The sequence below is a fragment of the Dufourea novaeangliae genome, unplaced genomic scaffold, assembly GCF_001272555.1.
Source record: "Dufourea novaeangliae isolate 0120121106 unplaced genomic scaffold, ASM127255v1 scaffold7, whole genome shotgun sequence".
In the NCBI taxonomy this organism is placed as follows: domain Eukaryota; kingdom Metazoa; phylum Arthropoda; class Insecta; order Hymenoptera; family Halictidae; genus Dufourea; species Dufourea novaeangliae.
The window spans coordinates 45,466-72,558 of record NW_015373896.1 but is presented as its reverse complement, the minus strand read 5'-3'; the positions used below and the strand labels follow the sequence as shown (position 1 = coordinate 72,558).

The 27,093-nt window shown below is 37.6% G+C and overlaps 3 protein-coding genes across 5 annotated transcripts; 1 reads left to right on the top strand and 2 right to left on the bottom strand.

The window, feature by feature from the left end:
• Nucleotides 1–2,381: 2,381 nt before the first annotated feature.
• Nucleotides 2,382–4,557, bottom strand: LOC107192969 (E3 ubiquitin-protein ligase NRDP1). 2 transcript variants are annotated; one of them, XM_015582338.1, is made up of 3 exons: nucleotides 4,051–4,557; nucleotides 2,976–3,581; nucleotides 2,382–2,651 (listed from the first exon to the last, which is right to left on the bottom strand). In XM_015582338.1, the coding sequence occupies exons 1-3, from the start codon at nucleotides 4,138–4,140 to the stop codon at nucleotides 2,382–2,384; spliced, it is 966 nt and encodes a 321-aa protein (XP_015437824.1). In that variant the 5' UTR covers nucleotides 4,141–4,557. The 2 variants fall into 2 exon arrangements, with proteins under 2 accessions (XP_015437824.1, XP_015437832.1); XM_015582346.1 differs by having other exon boundaries at nucleotides 2,976–3,563.
• A 5,385-nt stretch (nucleotides 4,558–9,942) lies between these two features.
• On the top strand, nucleotides 9,943–17,956 carry LOC107192313 (peptide transporter family 1). 2 transcript variants are annotated; one of them, XM_015581541.1, is made up of 9 exons: nucleotides 9,943–10,161; nucleotides 12,499–12,577; nucleotides 13,211–13,439; nucleotides 13,953–14,227; nucleotides 14,355–14,437; nucleotides 15,366–15,776; nucleotides 16,065–16,293; nucleotides 16,447–17,024; nucleotides 17,498–17,956. In XM_015581541.1, the coding sequence occupies exons 1-9, from the start codon at nucleotides 10,132–10,134 to the stop codon at nucleotides 17,672–17,674; spliced, it is 2,091 nt and encodes a 696-aa protein (XP_015437027.1). In that variant the 5' UTR covers nucleotides 9,943–10,131; the 3' UTR covers nucleotides 17,675–17,956. The 2 variants fall into 2 exon arrangements, with proteins under 2 accessions (XP_015437027.1, XP_015437017.1); XM_015581531.1 differs by lacking the exons at nucleotides 12,499–12,577; nucleotides 17,498–17,956 and having other exon boundaries at nucleotides 16,447–17,068.
• Nucleotides 17,957–21,148: 3,192 nt separating this feature from the next.
• On the bottom strand, nucleotides 21,149–25,560 carry LOC107191428. Its single transcript, XM_015580477.1, has 7 exons — nucleotides 25,467–25,560; nucleotides 22,541–23,392; nucleotides 22,092–22,331; nucleotides 21,945–22,011; nucleotides 21,598–21,759; nucleotides 21,397–21,502; nucleotides 21,149–21,241 (listed from the first exon to the last, which is right to left on the bottom strand). Exons 1-7 carry the CDS (start codon nucleotides 25,558–25,560, stop codon nucleotides 21,149–21,151), a joined length of 1,614 nt encoding a protein of 537 aa, XP_015435963.1.
• Nucleotides 25,561–27,093: the final 1,533 nt, after the last annotated feature.

Below are 27,093 nucleotides of genomic sequence, written 5' to 3'. Positions count from 1 at the left end.
TGTTACGACTATGTATACAAAAGACTGAACGTCGTTATGATTTTTTCCATCTTTCATGGTGGAAGATTGAACCATGTATCCTTATGACATTCATCAATAATTATTATTTAAACGCTCGAGTAAACAGTTTTACTGTAACTCGTGTTAGATGAATTCTAAAATTGTAACATAAACTGAATAATGGTAATTATTCAGTTGGTATTGTAACACTTAACCAAAGAAAAGCATTATAATAAAAGTTATAAATTATATAATATTCGCGTATAAAAAATCATATGATTTTCTTCAGCAAGTGCGAGGACATCTTGTAATTAAGAATATTTATGGAGTCATTCTTTCCTTATAAAATTCGTGCGGATTATACTTCACCATAAGCGATGAAAACTTATAGTAATTAATTCACCTTAGTTTTAAAAACACGTTGTAGTGTAACAAAGTTGACTCTATTTCATTTCCCATTTAATTTTATTGCATATTTTTTTGCTTGCACACACACACACACACACACACACACACACACACACACACACACACACACACACACACATCTTATACGGAATTTAAAAATTGCGTAGCATTATGATCTGCAAAACAAAAAGTAAAATAAACTATGCAATAAACGACTTACAATACCTAAAGAACAGATTTATTATAGTTATAACAACTATCAACCTGTGTATAAAATTGTCTACAATCTTCGAGTACACGTATTACCTTCGAGAAAACTTGTGCTGTTCAATGATTAATCTATTAGGTACTAAGCTCTTGTTTATTCATCGAAATTTTTATATTTACAGTACCCCGTATTTACAAAATTAAAAAAGTCAAAGTCGTAAAGGACATAGAAATTATAATCTATTATTGTGTAAAGAGTTATAGTACTCAATACATCAAGCTCATAGGCTCATTTTTTAAGCTACTGAAAAATCAGACATGTTAAACAAAAATACAGAAAATTACACGTAAACCAGTAGTAACACATGATCAAGATATTAAATACTTCAAGCAACATATGTGTATTTCGTGATGTATCGGAGCAATGATAGAAAAAACTGCGTGATGAAACGTCTTACATTCAACCATTTACATCGTACCATATTTGTGCAAAGACAAGAAAAAAAAACTAGAATATCACTATCGAAATCGTATATTCCTTTAAAAATATCCGAAAGAACAAATGTTTCTCATATGCTAATAATGAGTTAGTTTTCTTAAATTACATATGTCACAAAATCAATTTTAAGAGAGCGATGTTTAAGACAGTGAGAAAATTCGATACTGTCAATCTGACCATTGTAGATTACTAGTTTCGGTGCATCGAAAACATTTATGAGACTCTACACTGAAAGAATAACGTGCACATAGTATTTCAATAGATCTTGTGAATTGTAGACGATATTTACGGCCATATTCGCTGAGCGTATATTAATTTATTCGAACGATCGTTGTTTAGCGTGTTTATTTCAGTGCACGCATTTATCGAAATGTTCTATTAAAAATCACATAAATAACGTTGAAAACGCAAGGAAAAAATTCCACTTTCCGATATTCGATACTTATCATTCAGAACACATCCTTAATAGTAGCAATTACCATACCGATAATTTCCATTCCTTTGTTTCTTACTTGTCTAAAGTATTATAGTAAAACACTTACAGACTTCTATGTATTTAAAAAAAAATTTCCTGAAATAGTTGACAAATAGTCGTCTCGTTCATTGTGGTTAAACAAAAGAACCGAATTTTTAGAAATGTACATACGGAATCTCATTAGAGACAACTAAAAAAACTGCACGCTATTTGTCAATCAATTTCAGGAACTTTCTCAATGAAATACAGTAATGGCTTCCATAATGCACAACTCTTGTGATTCCTGTAATCCGTATTTCTGTCCGCAACTAGTTGGAAACTTTGAACCTATTCGGAATCATACTTTCAAATTCTCGAGATTTGAGACCGGGAAAAAAAAGTAGGTAAATGGCTCGTTGGCCGAAAACGTACACCTTATTTCCGTTCTCACAATCAATGTCGAAATCCCAGAGCTATGCTGACTACGGAAGTCATTGCTGTAGTATATCACAGTGTAACGATTCAGACAGTCAATTATAGATTTTTGTTACATGGCAATTGCGTCTGTACAATGGTTTATCACAAAAGGCATTATGTCGTTTGTTCTTTTCAATACTTTTGAAACGATATCCTGCGTCACAAATGTACAATACGTATACATATTATCCGAATATCCCAGTTCTGCACGTAAGTACAAAGATATTTTTCGTACACCTCGGAGATTACTCACATGATTGTATTGTAACAAACAACAGAATAAATGGGCATAAAAATATCTTTCGTGTGTGCACGGCACGGCACTCGTGCGAATAATTACTCAATACCATGCGCGAAAATCATCACTAAGCCAGGTGGAACCATCATATCTTCTGGCATGTGGGTATTGTCGCAATAGAGTACTAACACTGCTTGCTTGCCGGGCACTCGTTTACAAACGTAATTTTCATACAGCCGTCTAGAATTTTGTCTAGTCTCGAGAGAACTTAACCCTGGGGGCCATTTTCTTTCATGGCAATTTTCCATCAGTTCGTCGATTACATGGAGTGGACAGTTACATTCCGTCAAAGTCCTTTTCATCATAGTCTACAATATTATTTCTCATTGTTTATAGGACCGAATTAATTAGTACCATTAATGGGACCAAATACAATACATTGCCATATCCTGCATTATCGAAATGTGCTATGAATTCTTTAGAAAATTTTACATGTAGGATTCATAAGTATGTATAATAGAATAATAAATCAGGTATGCTTATGAACATACCGATTTCTACACGATTGAATTTTATTCAACTAAACGAACATTAAATGCTGAACGGATAAATACTTACGCGTACATATTGTAGTTGGACCCATTGTTAAGAATGACCAATATACATGTGTATAATTTGTATATTATGCTCACCTGTAACACTTCATCAGGTGTGGAAATCATTCCTCCCCACCTGGTTACTCTTGCTCGAGGAAGAGTAGCAGACCATCTTACAACTTCATCTCTCTCCATACGGTCTGCAATGACTCTTAAACCAGGATTCGAGAGTCTTAGTGCTCTAATAAAATCTTTCATGAGATGTATCTCCCTCTTGTTTTCTGTTATTTGTAGCTGCTGTTCACTCATTTCACGTTTCATGTCTGCAAGTTTCTGTTCCTGGACATGAATAATGTTCCTAAGTTCCCTTACACAATTATGGTCTTTCAGCTCATTCTTGGGAACAATAAGATTACATCCTTGTTCGCAGAGCATTGGTCTCTTGGGATTATATTCACATTGTTCCAAATGTGATGCCAGAGTGTCAAGTTTGACTATTACTTGACATCCATATATAACATTATCACAATTGATACAAAGACGTGCCAACAAGTTTCGAAGTATTCTTGGAGCTGCTCTGAGTTGTGCAGAAGTAATTGGTGTACGGTCCAAGGGACAGATGGCTTGTCTGTTTATCCATTCATTAATGCATGTACGACAAAAAGCATGCTCGCATACGGGTGCCTGTAACATATTGCTCACCTACCAGTCTTTAAGCCAAACCAAACATTATAAGTAACTTATACTATTACAGTGAATAATATCTAACAGACGCAAATGATAAATCTGCGCAATTAATTGATGAGTAAAGTAAGGATCTGCTATACATTTCATTTACAAAACGAAAGGTACAAGAAAAACAACGGTTACGAACATTTTGACAGAACGGAAGTTGTAAGAATTCAAGCAATCGTCTAACATTACGAAGTTGATTCAAGATTCTAACAAGTGTTTCTCGAAATGTATGTTAAGACGCTCGATGAGATAAAAGAAAACGATTGCTGATACAATTTCGGAAGCAGTATTTAGTGCTAATCGATAAAAACGTAATAGCATCATTATGGAAGAAGAGTAGAAGAAGAAGAAGAAGTGAGGTTAGTATCGTGTAATCGGACGAAACTGGTACATCAAGAGCATTCGGGTTGTTCGCGACCGAAACGAAAAATAATACCTGGACTGGATCCTCCAGGACCCCGGAGCAAATCGCGCAAACAAGTTCCTCGTCAACTTCGCCCTGAAATCGGTTCACATCGAACCCCATAGTGCGTGCCCACGACAATATCAGTGAATATCAGATCAGCCGTTCTCGTGCGTAACGACGGTAACGACCAGTAATTGGCAGTAATGACCGAGCCTCTCTTCCGAGTGCTTACGGGAGACGCGAGCGAGATACACTGTGGAGACAGGAGACAGGATCCAGAGATCCAGAATCACAAATGATCACAAATTCGATGGCGTTCGGCGTGAAAGCTCGTCAAGTTTCTTCTCCTCACTTTTCACGGATATAACACGACCACCCGATAGTCACTTTCCGTAAATCTATTGACACTTTGCGCTTTGCACAACTCCGTTGCAATGCAATTCGAACACACGATTAATTACCTGTTGTTTTATGTACGTACAATGACATGGTAGAACACGGTCGGTTAAGCCTTCTATGTGGGCCTCGTGGCCCAAACTTTCGTCACCTTTTCTGTTGCACTCCGACCACGAATGTCCGCTCTATCTATAACTTTATCTCGTTGCCCAAAGAGGGAACTCGGTTTTCTTTTTTATTTATAGGAAGGGAGTACAACAGTATGTAGGATAATTCTTTTTCTCCCGAAATTGAAAATTATTTTCATTTGTGCCTTTGCCATTTGCTGTTCACATACTTATTGTGTTTGAGGAAGATTTGCGACCACATATACATACGTAATACCTGGTAGGTAAATAATACTAAAAAAAATTCTAACAATAAGATAAGACATAAGCCCTTAGTTTTTTCGTAATGGCCACGATACCATTTCCCTCGCTGATCCGAAACAAAAAATTCAACGATACATATGTACATAGGAGGTATACATATAATAATCTATTTAACTGGATAATAAATATACATATTTACTTATAGATTCTATTATTAAAAAGAGTCACGTAATCTTTCCGACTTTTAAGTAATGGCGTTTAACGAATATCTATAGTACATACTTACTTCCTTTGTTAACCAAAACATAATTGTTGAACAGGCTTATCGATAAAAATATTTCTGATAAAATTCATTACTCCACGTGACCCTGTCTTCACCAGAAGAGAGAAAGTTCAATTGGTATTCACGTATTCGATACTGAATTAACTGAATACAGGATTTGCCTTTTGTTTATCTTCTTTTTCATAATATATTTGTTTTTTTCAGGTTCTATCGGATCGAAGCTAGAGTTACATGCATACACTGTATGCATGTATGTATATAATGTATGTTTCCATTAATGTCCGGCCGCTTTTCTACAATTTTTACCGTTTGTAATAAATGAAGAGTAAGTATGTGAATCGAACTGCAGAAATGTGTGTAGCTCCAGTACAAAGAAGCTATGTAATCCACTATACGCGTCTAATGTTTTTATTTAACAGAAAGCATATTATATATGTATTAGCTTGGGTTTATATCTTTTCCGATAACATGTGTCATCTTCATTGACACCAATAATTAAAGTCCAATTTATCGCGTGTTTCGTGAAGGTGATGTCGATTTCGTTTGATTTTCTTTCCGGATTTCGACGAGTTACGTCGAATTCATCGAATCTTGTTGTATCTGAATCAATTTGGACTCTATCGAGTTGCGATAAATCTCTCCGGAATTAATTGTAGGCTTGCATGTTTCGATTGATAAGGAATGATTGTCATAAGAAGATAACAGTACTGAAAAACTGGATCAGTATCAGTTTTACCGTTATAGAGACAGGTGGAGTTAACAATTCGTAAGAGACTATGGACGAAAGGAAACGGTCCGATCACGAAATAGAAGGTACATACATACATATCTCTAGATTACACCTTCCGCAGAATTTGCTCATTCCAGGTTATTTCTTTTGGCAACAATCGATTTGAAAGAAATTTTACTAAGAGTGAAATTTCTTTAAACGAACGTTTGATAGAAGAAGTGTAATAGAGGACATTTCTTCACTTTTCTTCGGTGTCAAACAGTGTTTGTTCTTCAAAGAACGAAGTTACTACATACATACATACATACATACATACATACATACATACATACATACATACATACATACATACATATGTACATAAGTACCTATTATAATTCCAACAGTTGATGTCGATTTTAAATACCTGAAATATCAATCATATAGAAATTTATCGTTTAATGTATTTTGTAAGAAATGGTATTACATAGAGAATAGTATAGTGTACTATGGTAATATATAGAGGTACTAATGGTATTATATAGAGAATAGTATAGTACTGTAGTTTTCGATTTTGAACACATTATCCAGTTATGTTATAAATAGACTCGAGTATTTGCTTGCGGTTGCAATGTGTTTACACGAATCATAGACGATGCCGTGATATGTATAACGGTGTACGGATTTTATCCAATATCGGTCATCGAGGTCTAATTCCGAAAGATTTAACTCGATTTCGAATCGTTCGAACTACCGCCCCGTAGTTGTGCAGTGATTAACTTTAATATGTGCACATTCGGGGACATTAGTGCGGAATCATTCTGTATTTCTGTCGAAATCACTTCGAAACTTTTTGTTAACCGCCTTAACTTATTATTTGGCAAGGGTGCAAAAGTCAAAGTGTCTGCCTGTCCATTTTACTCGCTGTTCGATTGGACCGTGACCCAATTCGAAAGTTACAAATTGTCGTAGCGCCTTTTAAATATTAATGAATCACAGGACAGATTACTTTTTATTGGCGTTCCTCGTGCGACGATAATACCCGACATTGCTTTAACCCTGTTGAATCATGATTAACATGCTCGACAAACAAATAAGAAACGAACGATTGATTCTTATCGATTAGACGGACGTTCTCTGTCATTTCAGGACGAATCTCCCATTCGAATTCGAAGGCTTAATAATTCACTCTTTTATTACATTTTCATTAAAACATTCGGGTTTCTCGATGACGTTTATGAAGTGGAATTTATTGTCGATAATAGAAATTGAGGGTTTGGAATGGTAGCCATTTTGGAGAAGATTCCTTCTGAAATCTCATACCTCCACAATTACGTCACTTAATCGCATGAAAATTTTCCTATACGTTTTCTAAAGAAGAACGCGTGAATACATTTAAAAATTCCTCTGTCTTATGATTCTTTACTTATAGGTAGAAAATATTGCCTACTTACGCGACTTGGGTTATTATCGTTATCTCAGAGAATATGATCGTCAGGTAACTACATAACTGAAAGGATGTAACATTCGTGCTGTTCACGTGTAAGTCATTGGTGTTGGTAATATTGCGAGATTGCAGATATGTATATACATACGTTTACCTCTATAATTGATACACAGCGATCAGATTATTCAAATTGACGCGAAAAAGTAAGAAAAAAGAAAAGAAAAAAAAGGAAAAATACCGTTGAAAACGTTTAACGTTAGTCGAGGTGAGGAGAACTTAGAACTTGGAACCATGATATCTCAGGGACAATCGTTCGTTTCGAAGATAAAGAATCGAGAAATTAGGTTGAACGTTTGTAATTGTGTCACACAAGTGTTATCGGACCACTTTTCCACCGTCTGTATGTTTTCAGATCATCCGGATAATGAAAGCAACCTGGAGAAGAATGAAAAGGTAAATACATATTGCGAATCACTTTATCACTATTGAGAATCGATTTGTTGTACAATGTAAATATTGTCAGCGCGACTTAATTTGGAACCGTGACAATTCGGCGATAGGTAAGTTGTACATACCTTACTGATGAATTTCCCAATGACGGCGGCCCTGACTAGCATGTAGCATAATGAATAACGAACGATCCATAAATACCTATTACATACATGTAGTACCTACATATATGTATATCGAATTCATCAGAACGAATACATACTCCTAAAATTACCGTAAAGTCGGGAGTCCATGTTCAATTTCATCGGGAAAAATTCAGCGACGTGAATTACGAGCTCGATGTGATAGTATCTATGTATATATGTACATACATACATAATTATGTAGCTATTGTACATCGCTTTGTATATGCGAGCGAGTGCAACAAGTTTCCTTTCTTTTTCAAATATCCTGTATAAAGAGCACAACTTTTGAATCTAATATCACTGAAAGATGAAAATATTTGTGGGTTTAAGGACACAATAAAGCAAAGAAACTTGTTCAACGTCGTAACTTCACGCCCCTGCAGTAAGGACCAGTTTCATAACATAGCGTCGTCACCGTTTCTTGGACAGAAATCGAGAGCAGATTTCACTTTCCCTTTTTGCATTAAAACATTCAAATGAGTCAATCGATTTCACTTGGCTGGTTTCGATAAAAATTGAAAAATTCTATCGTTCGTCGTCGTATCGTTGAAAGGAAATAATTCATCAACGTTCCTAATCGTCGACACTATCGTGCACTAATCCATTGATCGATCGTACATATGTACTTACTTATGTACTCGATGATAATCGCAGATTAGCTTCTTTTTTCTAACAGAAACTATACCTACAGAAGACGTTCTGCAACAATTGAACTTGGACTTTGCCACGTCTGAATTATCTTAATCGATTTTCACGGTATTAGAGTTATAAAATCTTAAAATGGCGGGGTAACAATGCTTTGATCTGGTACAGCACGCGATAATGGTCGCTTCTGATCTGATTGTGCATATACATACAGTCTATTACAAAATTTATCAGTTAATTATATATGACTCATCGAAAATAAAAGCGTTATGCTTAACAAAATTACGCTGCATTGTCGTGTCGCGTTTCAACGCTCCTTTCGCGAGTTATCCTTCCGATCGAATCTCAATTAAATGTTAATTTTGAAGGTACATGAGCAACGCCTCGCGAACGCGTTTACTATGTAATACATATCGCGGCAATTTTCTAATCTAAAGTCTAGCAAACACTTGGAAAGATTATTATTATTTTACAATATGTTTTCACGTTTTCAAGCTTTTAAATCAGCTTTACATATTATATGTATGTATACCGTATACGTAACTCGATAGTATAGATTTACGACTATATTACGACTCGTGTTGATACTGTTGTGTTTAACAATTGGATGTATATCCTACACAGATTAATACCAGTAATGTCCATTGAGTACAATATCTACATATACGTATACTTATACTTACTCTACTACATGTAGATATGCGTTGTACAATGTGTTAGTCTTGAAAAAGATCACATAATAATCTGTAGAAATCCATAATTGTCCCTCGGCAAAACATTGACTTTAACATCAATCAATGGATGGAACTGACAGCTCACGAAAATATAAGACAATTTGTTTATTCAACGCGTTGAATGTTGTGCGTGGCAAAAGCTTATGAAATCGCTTAATACATTTCATTTACGAATATTCTACGAATACATAGAAGTATAGAAACAAAGCCCACGAGAGATCGAGCATCGGTCATGAAAACGGTACTTTCACGCGGCGCGACGGATCCACGATCTGTACAGGATGATCCAAGTGTTTCGGCCATTAAACTTTGTTTTAATGAATCAGAACAAAAAATCATATCGTTCGTAATCCTAAAAGCAACGGAGATATTTTAGGCACAAGAGATAAACCGAACTGCCCTGTATATTAAAATGGTAATTATCCTGTAAATTTTACGTATTTATAGCAAAACAATGTGTCAAGACTTCGATAGAGTTGAAAACTTTGCAAGTTAAACAATAAAATCTTTTCGCTCACGATTTCTTTTCCATTTTCGCGTTAGAAGAAAGTTACAGTACTTACGGTCCAGTTATTAGGATCAACCTGTAGGCGCGACCGTTCTTCGGCTACATATCCGTAGGCTCGCGACGTCGGAGTCAACAGTGCGGCTTCGTGAACCAAGCGGGTCTATCGGCAGTTTTCGCTCGGGTCCGTAGATCTTTGTAGATCGGCGATCTATGCGTCGCGACACACAGAAGAAAAAAGGAGCTGTTCCTGCCCCGATAGATCGGCTCGAGGACAATCTAACGCCATGTGATCCGTTCCGGGATCGTGTTTCTCGTGCCGTAAATTCTCTGTTGGTGACCGATTTCAATTTTATCGTGATTCGTGCACTCAGAAGATCAGCAAAATGTTGGAGCAAGATGGGAACCAGACAGAGGTAGGGAATTCCGTTGGAATTTTCCTTCATCTCGTTCAAAGAGCTAGGCACGATCTTGGATTTCACCAGAAGGATTTCATCTCCCTGGGAATCAACTGAAATTTTCTTCTAGATCGAAAAATCAAGCTATCTTGATAGTTTCTTGAATTGGAAAACTAATTTTTAGCCCTCTGTAGCTATGTTGTCTTGGGTTTCGTATACATATGTATTAATTTTGAAATATCGTGCGCGTTACTGTCCCGGAAGAATGTTTCTGGGTCGGTTTGTTTCCTCGTTAAAAAATATTAATTTTCATTTGACTCGACGGTACATACATACTATTATATCAATAACGATACCGATAGTAGGTATCGAAACAATTGGATTCACGAGAAACCACCCAAAATTCGTTGGAGATTATCGAAAGTGTTTTCGGGCAGTTTATTCATCTTTAAACGTTAAAATCTTGTAAAAACTGCATTTTTAACACATTATGCGAGAGAGATTTTACCTATTAAAATTTGCGGTTAAATCATAGAGACAACCTGATAGAAAGTCGCCGATTTTTCTGTGTTTCTACTCGTGTTCGCGATCGAACCTTTCACTTGCGCGACAGGAAAGGCATTACGAGTTTCGTACAGGTGGACGTAGTGTTAGGTGTACATACACAATATATGGTACACGTGTAGGTGAATACTAAATACGCAACTCTTGTGTATCCATCTGTGGACTCAAGACAACATCACGATAACTGTCGCTATCACTTTCGAAGCTATAACTCCGAAAATATTTCTAACCGAAATATTATTAACTTTTCTTCTCGAAACTTTAATTCTGTGTTCACCGAAGAGTACCTACACCTACATATTAGTAGGTATGTACATACCTACTGCTCTCGAGAGTCGAGAGTAACGCTATCGAGTCACCATGCGGAGTGCACACTTAATAATCTACGCATAATGCGACTCTGTACATACCTAATGTTCTTTGATCCTACTTACACTCTTATTGTTAGTCGAGAAATCCTGAGACACTCTGTGTAGAAAAATGTCAACTGTAAACTTTCCTTCGAGCAGTGTCCTACTTGATCGTTCCTTAGGAAACGCGTTTGAATTGCTGAACGGCTTTGAATAATGCAGCACATGATTGTTTTATTTAACAGGACGCATTCGAAGAGAAGAGTCGCTAGACTGCTCGCACAATTTCATCTGATCGAAACTCTGAAAAACGAAGTTTCGTATAATAAAACACGCACTCTTATGTGTACCTACTTATTTTTTCCATTAATTTCACCTAATTGAAGCTCGAAGCTTTCGTAATCTATTCTTGGTTTTGGGTTGTGTGAATTTGTAAATAACGCCACTTCATGGTTTGCCATGTCTGCTAATTTCCTTTTAAACATTTTATCACATTTGATTAAATAGTACGTACCTACGTACAGAAATTATCGCTTCAATTCGTCTTTTAAATTAATAATGTATGATAGCTGTCGAGGCGGAAGTCAGCTACGTCAGTTAGAACGACAAACTTCATCTCCTGGTTCATTAAAAATAACATTAACTTATCGCTGCCAATTATCGTGTTATTGTGAGCTTCGTGCGATATTCGCCGAATGAGCTAACAGTAGAGCAAGTGCGGAAATGAAAAATGACTTTTTACCGACGTACCTACTATTATCTATGCAACAAACATATTAACTAATAACATGTCTTGAAACTTTAGATTTCTGTTCCTTTCGATTCATCGCATCGTAAGGATATAACAATCGTTCTGTGTCTTTGATAATTTCCTTTGTTCACCGAGTTAAAAAACTGGTCAAGTAATGGTCCCTTCCTTTAATTAATACTTTAATCATTTTACCATGGAACATCAAAAGAGTAAAACAAAGAATAAAAGCATTCTAGACGTTAGGCACATACATACATATGTATGTAGAATATACGTATGCAATTATGTATCATATATTGGATAGACTGCACAATAAATATTGTAAGAAGATTAAAGAATTTTACGTAGATGTATCGAGTAGTTTTCTTTAATGAAACTGCGATCGCCAACATATTCCGGTGTAAATTAAAATTATAATTACGTTTCGCGGCGACCGTTGGCTACAGCGGATCGGATGGCGTTCGTAGCGTGAATAATAATAATTGATCGAATAGCGTGACCTTCGCGTGTATGCGTTTCCACGCACAGCAGAAAACGACTCGTTAAATTGTCGGTAACGAGAAACCAAGCTAATCGGGGCCAAAGCGATCGTGCCTCGTGATTCTTTAACGCCGACTTTGTTAAACCGATTGCACTATTACAGGAACAACGTAAGTAATTCTGTATTTCTTCTCGTTGGGAATTTTACAGAAGCTCAAGTACCCGAAGTCGGTGTTCTTTATCATCACCAATGAATTCTGCGAAAGGTTCAGTTTCTATGGAATGAGAAGTACGTAAACCTAAACGCTGTACGCTCACTCTATTTTTTTATATATATATATATATATATATATATATATATATATATATATATATATATATATATATATACGTATATTATGTATCACGTTACGTTACGTCATACATATGTATATGTACATAGTACATACGTTGCGTTGGTGGGAAATGAATGGCCGTTTGAATATGTTACCAATGTTACCACCGTTACCTTTGCTATAAACTTTAAATACCTACGTATGTACATATATCTACGTATACTTAGAATTTCTCTCTAGGGTTGTTTTCACAAGGTGACGATGAAATCGCACAATATGCAAATTCGCAAGTCGCTTATTTCCTTCCACCAACCTAACACGAAACACAACATTTCTATATGATGTTTTCTGATAAATATTAACAGATTTTCCGCGCGGCACATGACATATTGACATATTCATGTGTCTGTTACCTGCGAACTTTCCTTGCTTAGGTACTATGTAGTAAGAAGAAGCGATCCGTTCTTTTCCTTCATCTTTTTCAATAAAGCTCTTTTTACTTGACTTTGTGAATATTATTATACAACGGGTATGTACGTTTCTCTATGATGGTTTCCATACAATTGTTAAATAATTTGTTTCTGCAGCTGTGTTGGTACTCTACCTAAGGAATCAATTGCATTATGGAGAAGGCACTAGCACCGCAATTTATCACGCATTCATGATGCTCGCTTACTTTTTCCCTCTGTTTGGTGCGATACTGGCGGATTCATTACTCGGCAAATTTCGGACGATTTTCTATTTGAGCATCATTTACGCGGGAGGACAGATCCTCCTGTCCCTGAGCGCGGCTCCTCCGATAGGGCTCTCGCCGAGGTAAGTCGAATTTCTCTTACTACGCTTTCCATCACTATGTACATAGATACCTAATCGGACCTTTCTTTGTCATCGAATCGAGCTTGTAAAATTGCTCTTTAACCCTTTGCGGACGGTCGACGCATATATGTACATATGTAGATCTGCATAGATATACAATATAAGTATGTGTATATGTATAGATTATAGATACAACAATACGAAACTTTCTACTAAGCAGCGATTACGACGAGTTTACGCTCTTCCTACCTAGGTAATCTAGGTACATACCATATGTATATGTATGTATCTGTGTATAAACTATGACCGTCACAAAACCGACGAGAATTAAACCGATCTATGCACATTAGCGAGCATTTAACCGGACTCTATGTATGATATTATACGCAGTTTACGGAATCGAGGAATTGTACATAGAAAAGTCACATTAGGAGAGAAAAAACCAAAAAAAAAAAACACAGTGACCGTCGCGATTGACATGTGATCCCGCTTACCGATGGTCTAACTTTGCAGAGAATTTTCAATGGTTGGTCTGCTCCTTATAGCCATTGGAACAGGCGGTATAAAGCCTTGCGTGTCAGCGTTCGGTGGTGACCAATTCGTCCTGCCCCAACAGGAACGATACCTCTCCACATTTTTCTCCATCTTTTACTTTTCCATCAATTTCGGCTCCCTGATCTCCAGCTTCCTCACGCCTGTACTTCGCAGCAATGTCAGCTGCTTCGGTGACAATTCCTGCTACTCCCTGGCGTTTCTCGTGCCGGCCGTTCTCATGATCGTGTCCATCGGTAAGTACTTTTTTAACTTAACGTCTACTTATGTACTTGTAATCCATACAGCAGTTCGATTCGAGAAGAATCAATACTAATCGAACTTCCTGTGTATATGTACATACTTATTTCTCTTTTCCTCCAGTGATATTCCTGCTCGGAAGACCTCTGTACAGGATGGTCAAGCCTTCAGGCAATGTGATATTACTCGTCTCGCAATGCATTTCAGTAAGTCTTAACTTAATGGAACACACGTAGCAGTAGCAACTAGCACGTGCTAACCCGAGAAATATCGAGAGTATGTATAATAGAATGCCCACTGAATAATGAATGCCATTGGAAATTTCAAGAGAATATCCACCTTAGCTATTGCAAATGGAAAAAACATCTTTGATAATCGAACATCACATAATAATCGATCTGTGTAGAAGAATTCGGTTTCTATACATGTTTCTATGATACATACCTACATAGTATACATATGTATACATATGTCTATCATATGTACGTAGGTATTACCTACACCTACCTTATATAAGTTTATAGTGTCGTCGAGGTAACTCCGAATTAGGTTTTAATACGTTGTTATTTAACTATTATTTACAAATATTAATACAATTGGACAGAGTGACGTTGTGATGTTGCTGAAATTCAGAAACATGACTGTCTCATCCCCTGTTTGGGACCAGTATTTAAAGGGGTTCCGGTATGGAGGGGGTGGACGCTAAGTTTAAGGAATTTAGAAAAGGATAACCTAAGAAATAGGGATATCGATGGGAAGAGACATCTTGGCGACATTAGGAATTTGGAAAAGGGCTGTTTGGGAAATCGGGATATCGCGAAAAGACATTATGGCGTCCTTCGGAATCCGGGTGAAAGCTGTCTCGGCGAACGGTCGGGTTTTTGAGGAGATCTGTATCGCAGGGTCGGTGTACATGAAAAAACCATCGGGGTAATGAAGGGTTCAATTGGCGGGGAATGTATTTACGGAAATGTAAATTTACATCAACTTCCGCAGTCTATTTAAATGAAACGTTGCCGCTGTTTCCGACTGATTCCAGTTGCTCGACAATGATATTCCATGGAAACTCTTCAGATAAGCTTCGCCTGTCACGTTTCAACGCTTAACGCGCGCGCGCATTCTACGTGATTACAGCACGCGATTTACAAGAAGGCAACGTCCAAGGAGAAACGGGAGCATTGGCTCGATCACGCGGAGGACCAATATGAGAAGCCTCTGATAAAAGACATCAAGACATCCCTACAGGTCATGAAACTATTTATTCCTATACCGATCTTTTGGGCGCTGTTCGATCAGCAGGGCTCTCGATGGACAATCCAAGCGTCCCGTATGAACGGCGAGATCGGCGATTATCTGCTCTATCCGGACCAAATGATGGTGGTCAATCCCCTACTGGTGCTTGCCTTCATTCCACTGTTCGAGACCTGTATTTATCCGCTTCTAGCGAAAATTGGGCTTCGGACACCGCTTAAGAAGCTTACGATAGGCGGTCTGCTGGCCGGTCTATCCTTTGTCGTCTCGGCGCTGGTTGAGCTTCAACTCGAGGTGCATACAACCATACAAACATATAATGTATTATGTACCTACCTACCGAATGAGAACATAAAGAAAGTCTCAGAACGCGACGTAACGGACCGATAGCGCCAATTCTTTTTCGCTTCTTTTCATGTTTTATTGGCTGGCTCGGAAACTGGGTTACAGTTTATGATCCTGTAATTTTAACGAATACAATTTCGTCGAGTCTATCGGTTCGAGCGTGGCTCGTAAGATCATATTTTATCCAAGTACACAGATTGGGACCTTCCACGAGATTCTTTACGCGTTTCGTTCTAGCAAACGTATCCAGTACTGCCATCACAGGGCGTGGCCCAGATACGAATTTTCAATACTCTGAACTGCCCCGTAAGTCTAACCATAGAAGGGTTGCCGAAAGGGTCTTTTGAACTCAAAGCAATGGATATGTGGGTAGACAAATACGTCGAGGCGAACGGCACGAAATCCTTGAGTTACACGGCAGACTTTTCAAAATGCGAGACAATGCTCGTTAACGGAATTTCTCAAGGTGTGTCTACAATTTACATTCTCTCCTTCGGAATTATAAATACATACATGTATATTCATCCTCCTCTCCTTTCGGATTCGGATAAGGTTCTTTATGTCTTGTTAATGTACAGAGGATATTATACATATGTACACGTATCTACAATTTTTCTAGGCAAAATCGAGGTGTTCGAAAGGAATGCAATCTCCTGGGCCATCACGCGGAATGGCCTCTCTTACAGCTACCACGACTCGGTAGAAAAATCGGTATCAGGAGATCCGCTGGTGCGTCCTCTGCTCTCAGTGGACTCTACCGTTGAATGTAGGATCATGAATGGCGATATAGCTGTCCAGACTTGGGAGATAGCGAAAGATTCGAGTGAAATTCATAATCTAACAAAAATCAAGGCAGGAAAGTATGATATTTGGATAGATAACAGCATAGTGCAAACAAAAGTACCGATTAAACTCGGCGGAGTATACACGTTAGTGGGTTACGCGCAATCTGGCATAAGGAATGTCAACGTGGTAACCATCACCGACCCAAACTCGTTGCACATATTATGGCTGATACCGCAATACATCATTATCACAATGGGAGAGGTGATGTTCTCCGTAACCGGATTAGAATTTGCATTTACGCAGGCACCTACCAGCATGAAGTCGTTACTCCAAGCCAGCTGGCAGCTAACTGTCGCCGTTGGTAATCTTATCGTTGTCATTGTTGCGGAAGGCTCGTGGTTCGATAATCAGGCAAGTATCATCTTTTTCCCGAACTGACAATTATCACCGTTCAACACGTGCAAAAATTTTCCAACTTTCAATAGGCGTTTCTGATTGATCTTTACGAACTGAATACGAATCTGCAAACCGTGTCTTTCCAGAACGTCCAATTTTTAAAAAAAAAATACATTTTTTTAATAATTCCACACATTTTCAACTGTCGAGCTTATGTTGTGCTTTTACATCCTTACCTTGCCGAGGGATACCGGTTTCTGTTACTTACAATTAACTACATATATGATACATACATACATATGTATGTACACATTTGTCGATAACTGTTGTCGATCGCAACTTCAGTATACTATACATATCGGTCGATCATAATTCTAATTCCCACATTATGTACATATGTATGTATGTATGCAGTCGACGTTTTAAAAAATATTCTATGGATTACTGTACAAATTACCGAGCGAGTAACGCAACTTCTTGGTTCTTAGACGTACGAGTTCTTACTTTTCGCTGGACTCATGTTCCTCGATATAATAGTATTTGCTGTAATGGCGAAATTCTACAAGTATGTGGAGACACCCGAGGAAAAGTCTCTGACAGGGGAGCTTGATATGGAACTAAATAACGGAACAGTTAATTCATCCTATAAGGATGACGAGAAGTGAACTGTTGACTGTTACAAGTGTAAGATTGTGTGATCTGTGAACGGTTTCATACTACATACCTTGGAACTTAAAGAACAACTTCCAACGAGCCCTGAACATCTTTCATTTTAATGTTGACCATTGAGCATTTTTTACTACTTGGTTCCGAGAACAAGATTTACTCATAATTGATGGGATTAATTTATACAGGATTCAGTCATTTAAATCGACTGCCTTGAATATCCTCGAAGCCGTTGATGATACCGAGAAATGTTTCAGACAACAGTTGAATGGTTTCGAGGGGGAAATAATCCGATTTAACTTGTTTTTTTTCTGTTTCTTCTTCTTCTTTTCCTTTTTCTTTTTCTTTTTCTTTTTTTTGTAACCGGACATGTAGACCGTCTATTGAGGTGAAATTTATTTTTATTTTTCCGATACTGCTTATCGTTCCTTATAAACGAAAAATATTCGCACGCAGCACTACGCGCGACATCTAAAATCTTATTTTGACCATCAACTTTACGAATGTACCCACATCAGATTTATTTCTCCCTCGAAACTATTCAACTGCGGTCTGAAACTGATTTTTCAGTACCATCAACAGTTTCAAAGCTATTCCTGGGGATCGATTTAAAAGATTCACGAATGGAACGACAATCATGAGTTGACAACAAAATTCAAATTTAATTTCAAGTTTTGTAATTATACTAAATACTCCATGTCTCTAATCTACTAAACTAAATTGTTAAGACACATCGAATTTGTAAATAAACATGCAAATATAAGAGTATTTTTTTGATAAAAACGTAAGCGTTATTTAATGAAGGCGTTAGAAATGATAACTAAAAATCCATTCAATCCATTTACCTATGCATACAGAAATGTTTCCTCATCCGTAAAATCGTCTGAATCCTGCGATCCTTTAATAATCTATCTATGGTAACACTTATTGTCTGTTTTCTTTTTTTATTGGAATAAATCAGAAAAATCCACAGGCAATGAGTTCGACGTACATACATACATTATGTTCGTAACTGAATGAATTCCATCGCGGGTATTCCACATTATTTTCTATAATTTTTTAATTTGCACAAGATCGTTAAAAAATGATCATATTATAAAATAATATTGAAAACTTACTATCTCCGATGACTATGAAACCTTCACGGGCAATTGAAATGAAACTGTTTTCAAAATATACATATACCTACATATCTATGTATATGTGTACCTATGTACATATGTACATACGTATAGGTACACACATACAAGGAAATCTCTATTGGGAAATACATAGATAGGTATTTTCTTCGAAGCGTGTGATCCTCGAAGGTTTGACGATTACGTCACGCAGGAAAAACCCTTACGATAAGGAAAACTCTTTATAAAATAAACAATTTATTTAGTAAAATAATAATACATTATTTATCATTTATATGTAGGTATATTACACTAGGTTCGGATTAATGGAAGAACGAAAATAACAATGGTAACGTGTATACATTTACGGAACGTATCGCGAACATGAATTGCCGCTATGATTTCATGGTGCCTATATGCTACAGCTCACAATACATACAATCATGCTACAAATCACTATACAATAGTCTATTTGTACACAGATTGTCCTTTCATAGTGTCCCGTCCTTCCTATAAAATTCAAACAAATTCATTCCATAATAGACGATGCAGTGCTGTAAAGGCATAGAAAGGCTACCGATAATTTCATGCTGCTGAGGTGTTTCAATTTTTGTATCTATGATTGATTTTCAGATAGAGAAGGTTTTGAAAATTACGTTTCATCTGGTCGTTACAAGTAATACCTATTCCACAAATTACTGAAAAGTGTAAGTAGTAAGTCTTACTCTGGGGAAGTTACATGGTCGGCGTTAATTACACGTATGAATGTAAGTGCTTCAACTTTGTCAAAATAAATAATCATTTCTATATGTATATTCTCTTGATTACAATAATAGGCTCTTTCATTATAAAACTGTTTCATAATTAACAGTTATAGGTACGTATCATAGAAAAATAAAATACATATTACCGCTTCAAGCCAATTAATAATACTTACATAGATACATACATACATACATACATACATACATACATACATACATACATACATACATACATACATACATACATACATACATACATACATACATACATACATACATACATACATACATACATACATACATACATACATACATACATACATACATACATCATAGGTATGTATGTAGTAGCCGATATTAAAGTTACGCATATACATATAGAATCTTTTGTCTGCATAATATGAATAAAAGTTTAGCAATAGTAGCGGAAGTAATAACCATACATACAATTGCAAATAAAAGCAATACACTGATGCAACCATATTCACAAGAAAAAAACAGCTTGTAAAACATTAATGCATAAATCTATATGATGTATAAAGTTAAGATCTGTCTCCTTCGTAATACATATGTACTCTTAATTCTTAAACCATCTTAATTGTTTAAATTTGATGCATCTAGTTTTTGTAAGAAACTGTCGAACATAAGCAATATAATCACACGTACGTATGTGCATACATACATATGTATGTACACCCGTTTAATTGAACTATCCAAAAAATTGAAGGTCGTTTTAAAATCTTGAAAACGATAAATGATAGAAAAAATTCATTGATATATTTGATTAGACGATCCTATTGAATTAGTTACTTAAATACACAGTATAAATGAATTTCAGTTGAAAACAGTAATTACAATGTTATCAAAGTGATTCCAGTTGCACGTTCCACGCTGTATAGTTCAATCACAAGTATGTATATGTATATACTATATGGTTATTCGACAAAAATTCATGAGTGTTTCAGTTCTTTCACAAAATTCATTCCTTCAACCCAAATCTTTCCTTCTGATTTGATATACATAGATCGAACGTATCGTATCATACACAGGTAATACATATGTATATGTAGATCAAAGGAACCTACGAATTGTTAAAACTTGACAAGATCAACAATAGGTTTGAAAATCAAAGTGTTCAGTGACAGACGGTGAGATTGAATGTTTTAGTAAAATATGAGTCTCCAGTCTGTAGGTACTCAATGTCGCCAACTCAGTAACTGTGTGTGTAGAAAAATAATGTCAATCATACGGCTGACCATACTTGCTATGAAAGTACAAACTATAGTACATCATGGAGTTAAAAAATATGTGTTTTCAAAGAAACACGATAGTCCGTAACGACGCCGAGTGTTGATCGCTTTACACATGGTAAATCCCTTGCAGAAAACGCAAAAGTGGCCTCCCCACAGGGCACAGACCCTTATTTAGTTAACTTTATATCTTGACTTCCTGCGTCATATAAATATTAAAGTTGTATACATTCAATATATGTATGTATAGATAAATGTTTCCGATATGGTACATTAACAGTGAGCTAAGCACCAAAGAAGGTATGTAAATTAATTGTAAGTGTATTCGTAGTTTACTTAAACTACATGTGGTCCTCTTCTTTATTCACTGGTGCTGGTGTTGCTGGTGTTGGGTCGTCATGGAACAGGGGATTCTTCACTTCCATTTCACCGGTCTTTGATTAAAAAAAGAAGGTGGAGAAAATCATTCACCGATCAGAGAGAGAGAGAGAGAGAGAGAGAGAGAGAGAGAGAGAGAGAGAGAGAGAGAGTACATACATATATGTACATTCATATTCGGAATATTTATGGTAAAGGCAGTACAACTTACAGATGCTAATCCCGGGCATTCGTAAACAGTATAGTCCCCTTCTTCGTTTTCCTCTTCGCTCTCCGCCTCAGAAACAGAGCCTGGATCTCTGGACGCAGAAACACGACTACACAAATAATCATTTAAACCCTACTCTCCGAACAGTTGCCTCGTTCGTCTTTTACATAGTAACATTTCAACTTTGTTATTTGGACAACTTACTTTTCCATAGCAATAATTTGTTGCTTTTGATGCTGGAAATGGTACATTTGAGCAGACTGAGCCAGTCTTTGGTCTCCTGAGGGTGATACCTCTTTATTTGGCCCTGTCACACCGTATGCTGGATATTCTATGTCTGCTGCTGCTTTAGCGCCCCGTTTCAATCTGTAAAAATTCAAAAAAAAAAAAAGATACTAAATTCTCTGCTGCACACTTGTTTCCTAGAATATGGTAGGTATGCTCACAGTGATCAACTTGTTCTTTACAATAACTCTAATATAACATACGATATAATTGTTATACAAGTTGTATACGATAATTCTTTTACAATTCATGAGTTATGCTGTTACCTGCACCAGGTCAATGTAATTAATACAAGGGCAAACATGGCAGCTGCGCTGCAGCCAGCGACAATAGCTAAAAATTTAAGAAAGAAATTGCTTCCGTGAAATATGCCAAATGTCCATATTCACATTCGTGAATATTCAGATTCTTACCGATAAAATATATATCATTATTCAAGTTATGATTGACAGGTACAACCAAGGGATCGTATCCTGTGCGCCGTTCCAACTCCGGCAACACGATCACTGTTTGATCATCGTTGAACTGGCGGGGTTCAGTATTTCTCATGCTCTCCACGTGCATCATATGAGTTTTCTCTATTTTCACATTCCCACGTTCCGACTCGGTCCCGTTTTCCATTGTTTTCTCGACATTCGAACGATCACCATCTTCTGTCGACAACGACATATGTATTATATAATTATATTATCACGATAGATTCCATGGAGCGGTTTCTACTACATATAACTATGTACCAGATACAGACTGCTTGATTTACAACTAAGAGCGGGTATATATAAATACGTATGTACATATGTACATGATCACTACTACGGTATACATGTATATGTAGAGTATATGTATGTATAATAGAAGTTACCCGAAAAAAAAGGAGCATCCTGATAGTATCTAGGATCGTTCGGTTTCACAGCAAACGGGTGCCTCCCCGCCAAGTTGGATTCGTCGAATTTGAAAGTGAAATCCGGACCAGCTATTTGCGGCTTTTGCGGTACCCTGTCATTCTCGCTGACCGATCCACTTCGGTAACTTCCGCGATGATAGTCCAACAGGGGCTCCTCCTTCATCCCATTCTCGAAATCGATCGGTCCGTCGTAAGGGGGACGGTTAAACAATACGTTCTGCTGGTATCCGTACCCGTATCCGTACCCGTACCCATACCCATATCCGTAACCGTCACCGTCACCGTCACCGTCACCGTCACCGTCACCGTCACCGTCACCGTCACCATCACCGTTACCGTCTTCGTCTCCGACCACCGGCAAGTTCGCCTCCCCGATAGTACTTCCGCGAGGAAGATAAGTCAACTTGTAGCTGGGATACTCGGGAGGATTGTCATATGGGTTCGGTTCGTAGAAAGGTAGGTAATGTTCCCTTTCTCGCGGCGCCGGCGCCTCGTTGATCGGCTCGTTGATCGGCTCCTCGTTGATCGGCTCGTAGAGCGGCTCGTTGAGCGGCTCGTTGTATCGCGTTTGTCGATGATTCCATCCTTTCGGCTCCTCTTGATGACGAAAGACGCGGTGGCCTAGGCTTTCCTTCTCCGCCAAAGCTTCGAGAAACTCCTTCTCCTTCTGCCGGTCCAGCTGCAACTGCCGATGTTTCTTGTGCGCTTGGTTCGCCAGGAACGAAGAAAGCCGGAACTGATGACCCGGCGACTCGAAGTGCTTGATCAATTGTCTCAGCGCCACGTTCTCCGATGTTTCGGGGACTTCATCTGGGGAAGTGAAAAGGAAATCCAGATGACACTTTATGTCCCGATGATTATTCTTGTTGCGGGTGTCGTCGCTGTTTTTATCATACATACAAACCTATCTACCTACATACATACATATAATTTTGATATCGTGAAGTAGGTGGTCGCTGCAGACATAGCGGTAAAAATTATTTGAAACAACCACTTACGAATTATGTACATACCTAGACTTCTTAGGTAGGTATCTACATATATGTATGTATACAAGTAGTATCGTTCGGTCCCCGCGTGTTTGCGATATAAAAGAAAACAGACTAAAGAGAATGAAAGAACACATTCGCAGATTTTATACCGTGTATCTCTTATCGTTCCACTTCCTGATGTTATCGTAGCGGCCTGTATGTATGTATGTATGTATGTATGTATGTATGTATGTATGTATGTATGTATGTATGTATGTATGTATGTATGTATGTATGTATGTATGTATGTATGTATGTATGTATGTATGTATGTATGTATGTATGTATGTATGTATGTATGTATGTATGTATGTATGTATGTATGTATGTATGTATGTATGTATGTATGTATGTATGTATGTATGTATGTATGTACGTAAATAGAATGTGGATTTCCTGCGGCCAGCGTTACTTGACGCGCGCTCCCTGCGTTATAACGATTCGATAAACGTCTTATACCTTTATAATATGTAAGTACATTCTTCCTAAACAAACTGTTTCTGTGATATCGAATAACTAACAGTGATCGCCTTATTGCTTCGACTAATCGGGAAAGGTGAAAGGAGCATTTCAAACTGAGATCGCCATTGGAATGAATATGTATATGTATACATATAGACTTCCGTTAATGCCGTTAATAAATCGAATATGTCGATAATGTCGATATGTAGGTAATGGTTTCGATAAAATCAATCGATCCAACAATTTTCATCAACAAACCGGGAAAAGGCACAGTTTCTTGCGTTGTTATAAGCAATTCGAGTACAACAGTTTATTCGTTACTCGTCTAAACGAAAGTAGGTACCCATCATCAACATCAACAAATCTTGCGAGTGCCGACGTCCGTTGACGTGCACGCGAAACGAAGGGAACCGACGTGACGTAAAATACATTGTATCAGGATTCGTCGATACTTTCTTAAAAATAGAGACGTTCAGATCGGAAATCTACGGGAATCATGCGTAGAACCTCGCACCGGATCACTCTATAACGACTGAGTCTCCACGATGATATTGTCGAGAAGGGCAAAGGTTAATTTCCTTGAGAATGATAAGTGAAACTACGGGGGCGCGTAAATCGAAGAAACTGTAAGAAATACACGAAAGCAATTACAGAAACAAACAAGAACTTATTAATCAAGTATGTACTGTATTAAAATATTGTCCAATGAAGTGCGCAAATAATGAACATAATGAAATAATGGCTACCTTGGCGAAAGAAAAGGCACGAAAGACATTGTTTACAACTATCCTCAACAACGAATACGACATCGAAAAGCGATTATGTGCACACCTAACCCAATAGGCCAGTACCAATTAATAACACCGAAACCGATCGTGTCCTCTTCCAAGCACGTTCACGGTCGCTATTATTAGGTATGCCTAGGTACTTACACGATTTTCATGCTGCAATCACAGTTACAAATGCACATTTGATCCTTTATTTGCTTCGAATTCACATACCTATATTGTGACAATCCATTCCAAGATAATGGGACGAGTACCTGTCCATTCTCCGTTCAATATTGCCAACAGGGTATTCAAAAACTAGTCAACGTGCTCCAGCATATTTTCAAGAACACGATCGTCGAATCGGTAAACGATTAAACAGACAGAAAAGTCCACGCAACATCATCGAAAAACGAGCAGAGTCGTGTCGACGAGGTTCTGGATTCGGACAACGCAAAACTTTGATTCCGGCCAAGCACAGGCCAGTGCAGAAATGCAAATGAAACAAGTCGTGAAGAAAGAGGAGAGACCAATCGAAGAAACAGTAGTCGGAAGGTCGCGAAATAGTGTCATTTACCCTCGAAAACCGATGTTTTCGGGCGATCCCGAGGGTAGTGTGCTCACCTCGATAAAACTTGAGTTCACCGGTGGAGAGGGTGACGAGTACGCAGCAGGGTAACAGCAGCCATGTGCAGGTGCAGAGAGACGGTGTCATCATCACCGTTACAACTGGCAGGGGTTGGCCAGGTGTGGTATCCACAGGTTTTTATCGTTGTCCCGTCCGTCGTGGTTCCATATGTAAGCACGTCATTTCATTGAGGGCAGACAGGGAGCTTGCGCGGTCAATTCTTGCTCTTGCTCTTGCTCTTGCTCTTGCTCTTGCTCTTGCTCTTGCTCTTGCTCTTGCTCTTGCTCTTGCCCTTCCTCGTCGATTCGTTTCTGCAGACCCTCGAGGAGAAACTGTACACATGGAATTGTTCAAATAGGACCCTTTCCTTGGTAGCTGGAGGACGCCCTGGTTGTTGACGCGCTTGCTTTCATTCGTGGAGATTCCTTCCAGAGAAGGATCTAACCCAGACCTGTTAAAAGCTCGCCGAATGGACGGACGCCTTAATGGTCACTACGGTTGGTTCAGACAAACGATCGTTATGGAAACCTTGTCATTGGTTATACATGTTGCACAGGTGCATGGAAATTATTAGATTTAAGCTGCAAAAAGCTAGCAAATTGCGGAAAGATTATATTGAGTCTAAAAATTTGCAATCCATTATACATACGTACATAGGATAGGAACTACTACTATTTTCTTAATGCTGTTAGTACTATTCTTTAAATATTCAATTATCATTCTTCTGTCATGTAAAGTCAACTTCAAAAACGGAATAACTTGCGGAATGATCTGTAGGTATATGTACATATGTATAATAGACTCTGTCCGATACTACTGTGGTTATGCGACTTCCGGTAAACAATGATTGTGAGCTAATGTGACTAATTCTATCAAGTTTTACACTGTGCTCAAATTCGGGGTGTCCTAAAGTTGATGGTGATTTAAACTCTTGACCAGTTACAAAACTGATCAAACTGTCGACCTAGATCTTTCTGTTCTTTAAATATTTTCATTTATCGAGCAATTAAAGCTCATTCGGTATTTCATACAATTTGGAGGACATGTCTGCCCAGTACATGCTTTTCCTTACTTTACTTTCAACGTATACATTCCTATACATATGTACATACATATATGTAGTTTCTCTTTAAAACACTAATTCTAACATACAATTCAAGCTCGCGATTACAACTCACAATTCCAGTTGCAGAAAAAAAACAACAAATTGCTCAACAAAACACTTTAAACAATAGCTGAAATCCATGCTTCGTACACCTTGAAAAATTTAACTTGACGTTCGATTAAAAATTTACAATAGAAATATGTAAGCCTCTTTTCTGCTACTGGCATATATCAGCCACTTCAGGGATCAAATATATTTTGTAGTTGGAACGATGGGTAAAATAACATCACCTTAATACGCTTATCCGCTTACGTTAGAGCACTAAAGCGAAAAACGCGGTGATAAACTGTTAAATGGCCGACCCGCGACATTCCTCGAAAGGTTGTCGAATCGACCGAACCAGTAATATTCAATTACCCGTACACCTTCTTATATGTATAATACAATCCATTTGTACACGTAAAATTTCTCCAAAATTGTGTAAAATAGGTAAGAAAATTGTAAACACCGACAAGGAC

Bases quoted from the DNA above. Each gene is read 5' to 3' on its own strand.
- LOC107192969 (XM_015582338.1), bottom strand. From the start codon at position 4,140: ATGGGGTTCGATGTGAACCGATTTCAGGGCGAAGTTGACGAGGAACTT. The intron at 3,582-4,050 runs GTATTATTTTTC...AAAGACTGGTAG, and splicing joins TCCTGGAGGATCCAGTCCAG to GTGAGCAATATGTTACAGGC. The intron at 2,652-2,975 runs GTGAGCATAATA...ATAATATTGTAG, and splicing joins CACCTGATGAAGTGTTACAG to ACTATGATGAAAAGGACTTT.
- LOC107192313 (XM_015581541.1), top strand. From the start codon at position 10,132: ATGTTGGAGCAAGATGGGAACCAGACAGAG. The intron at 12,578-13,210 runs GTACGTAAACCT...TTGTTTCTGCAG, and splicing joins CAGTTTCTATGGAATGAGAA to CTGTGTTGGTACTCTACCTA. The intron at 13,440-13,952 runs GTAAGTCGAATT...CTAACTTTGCAG, and splicing joins CCGATAGGGCTCTCGCCGAG to AGAATTTTCAATGGTTGGTC.
- LOC107191428 (XM_015580477.1), bottom strand. From the start codon at position 25,560: ATGATGACACCGTCTCTCTGCACCTGCACATGGCTGCTGTTACCCTGC. The intron at 23,393-25,466 runs GTGAGCACACTA...TCACTTCCCCAG, and splicing joins TGAACTCAAGTTTTATCGAG to ATGAAGTCCCCGAAACATCG. The intron at 21,760-21,944 runs GTAACAGCATAA...GAATTTTTACAG, and splicing joins ATTACATTGACCTGGTGCAG to ATTGAAACGGGGCGCTAAAG.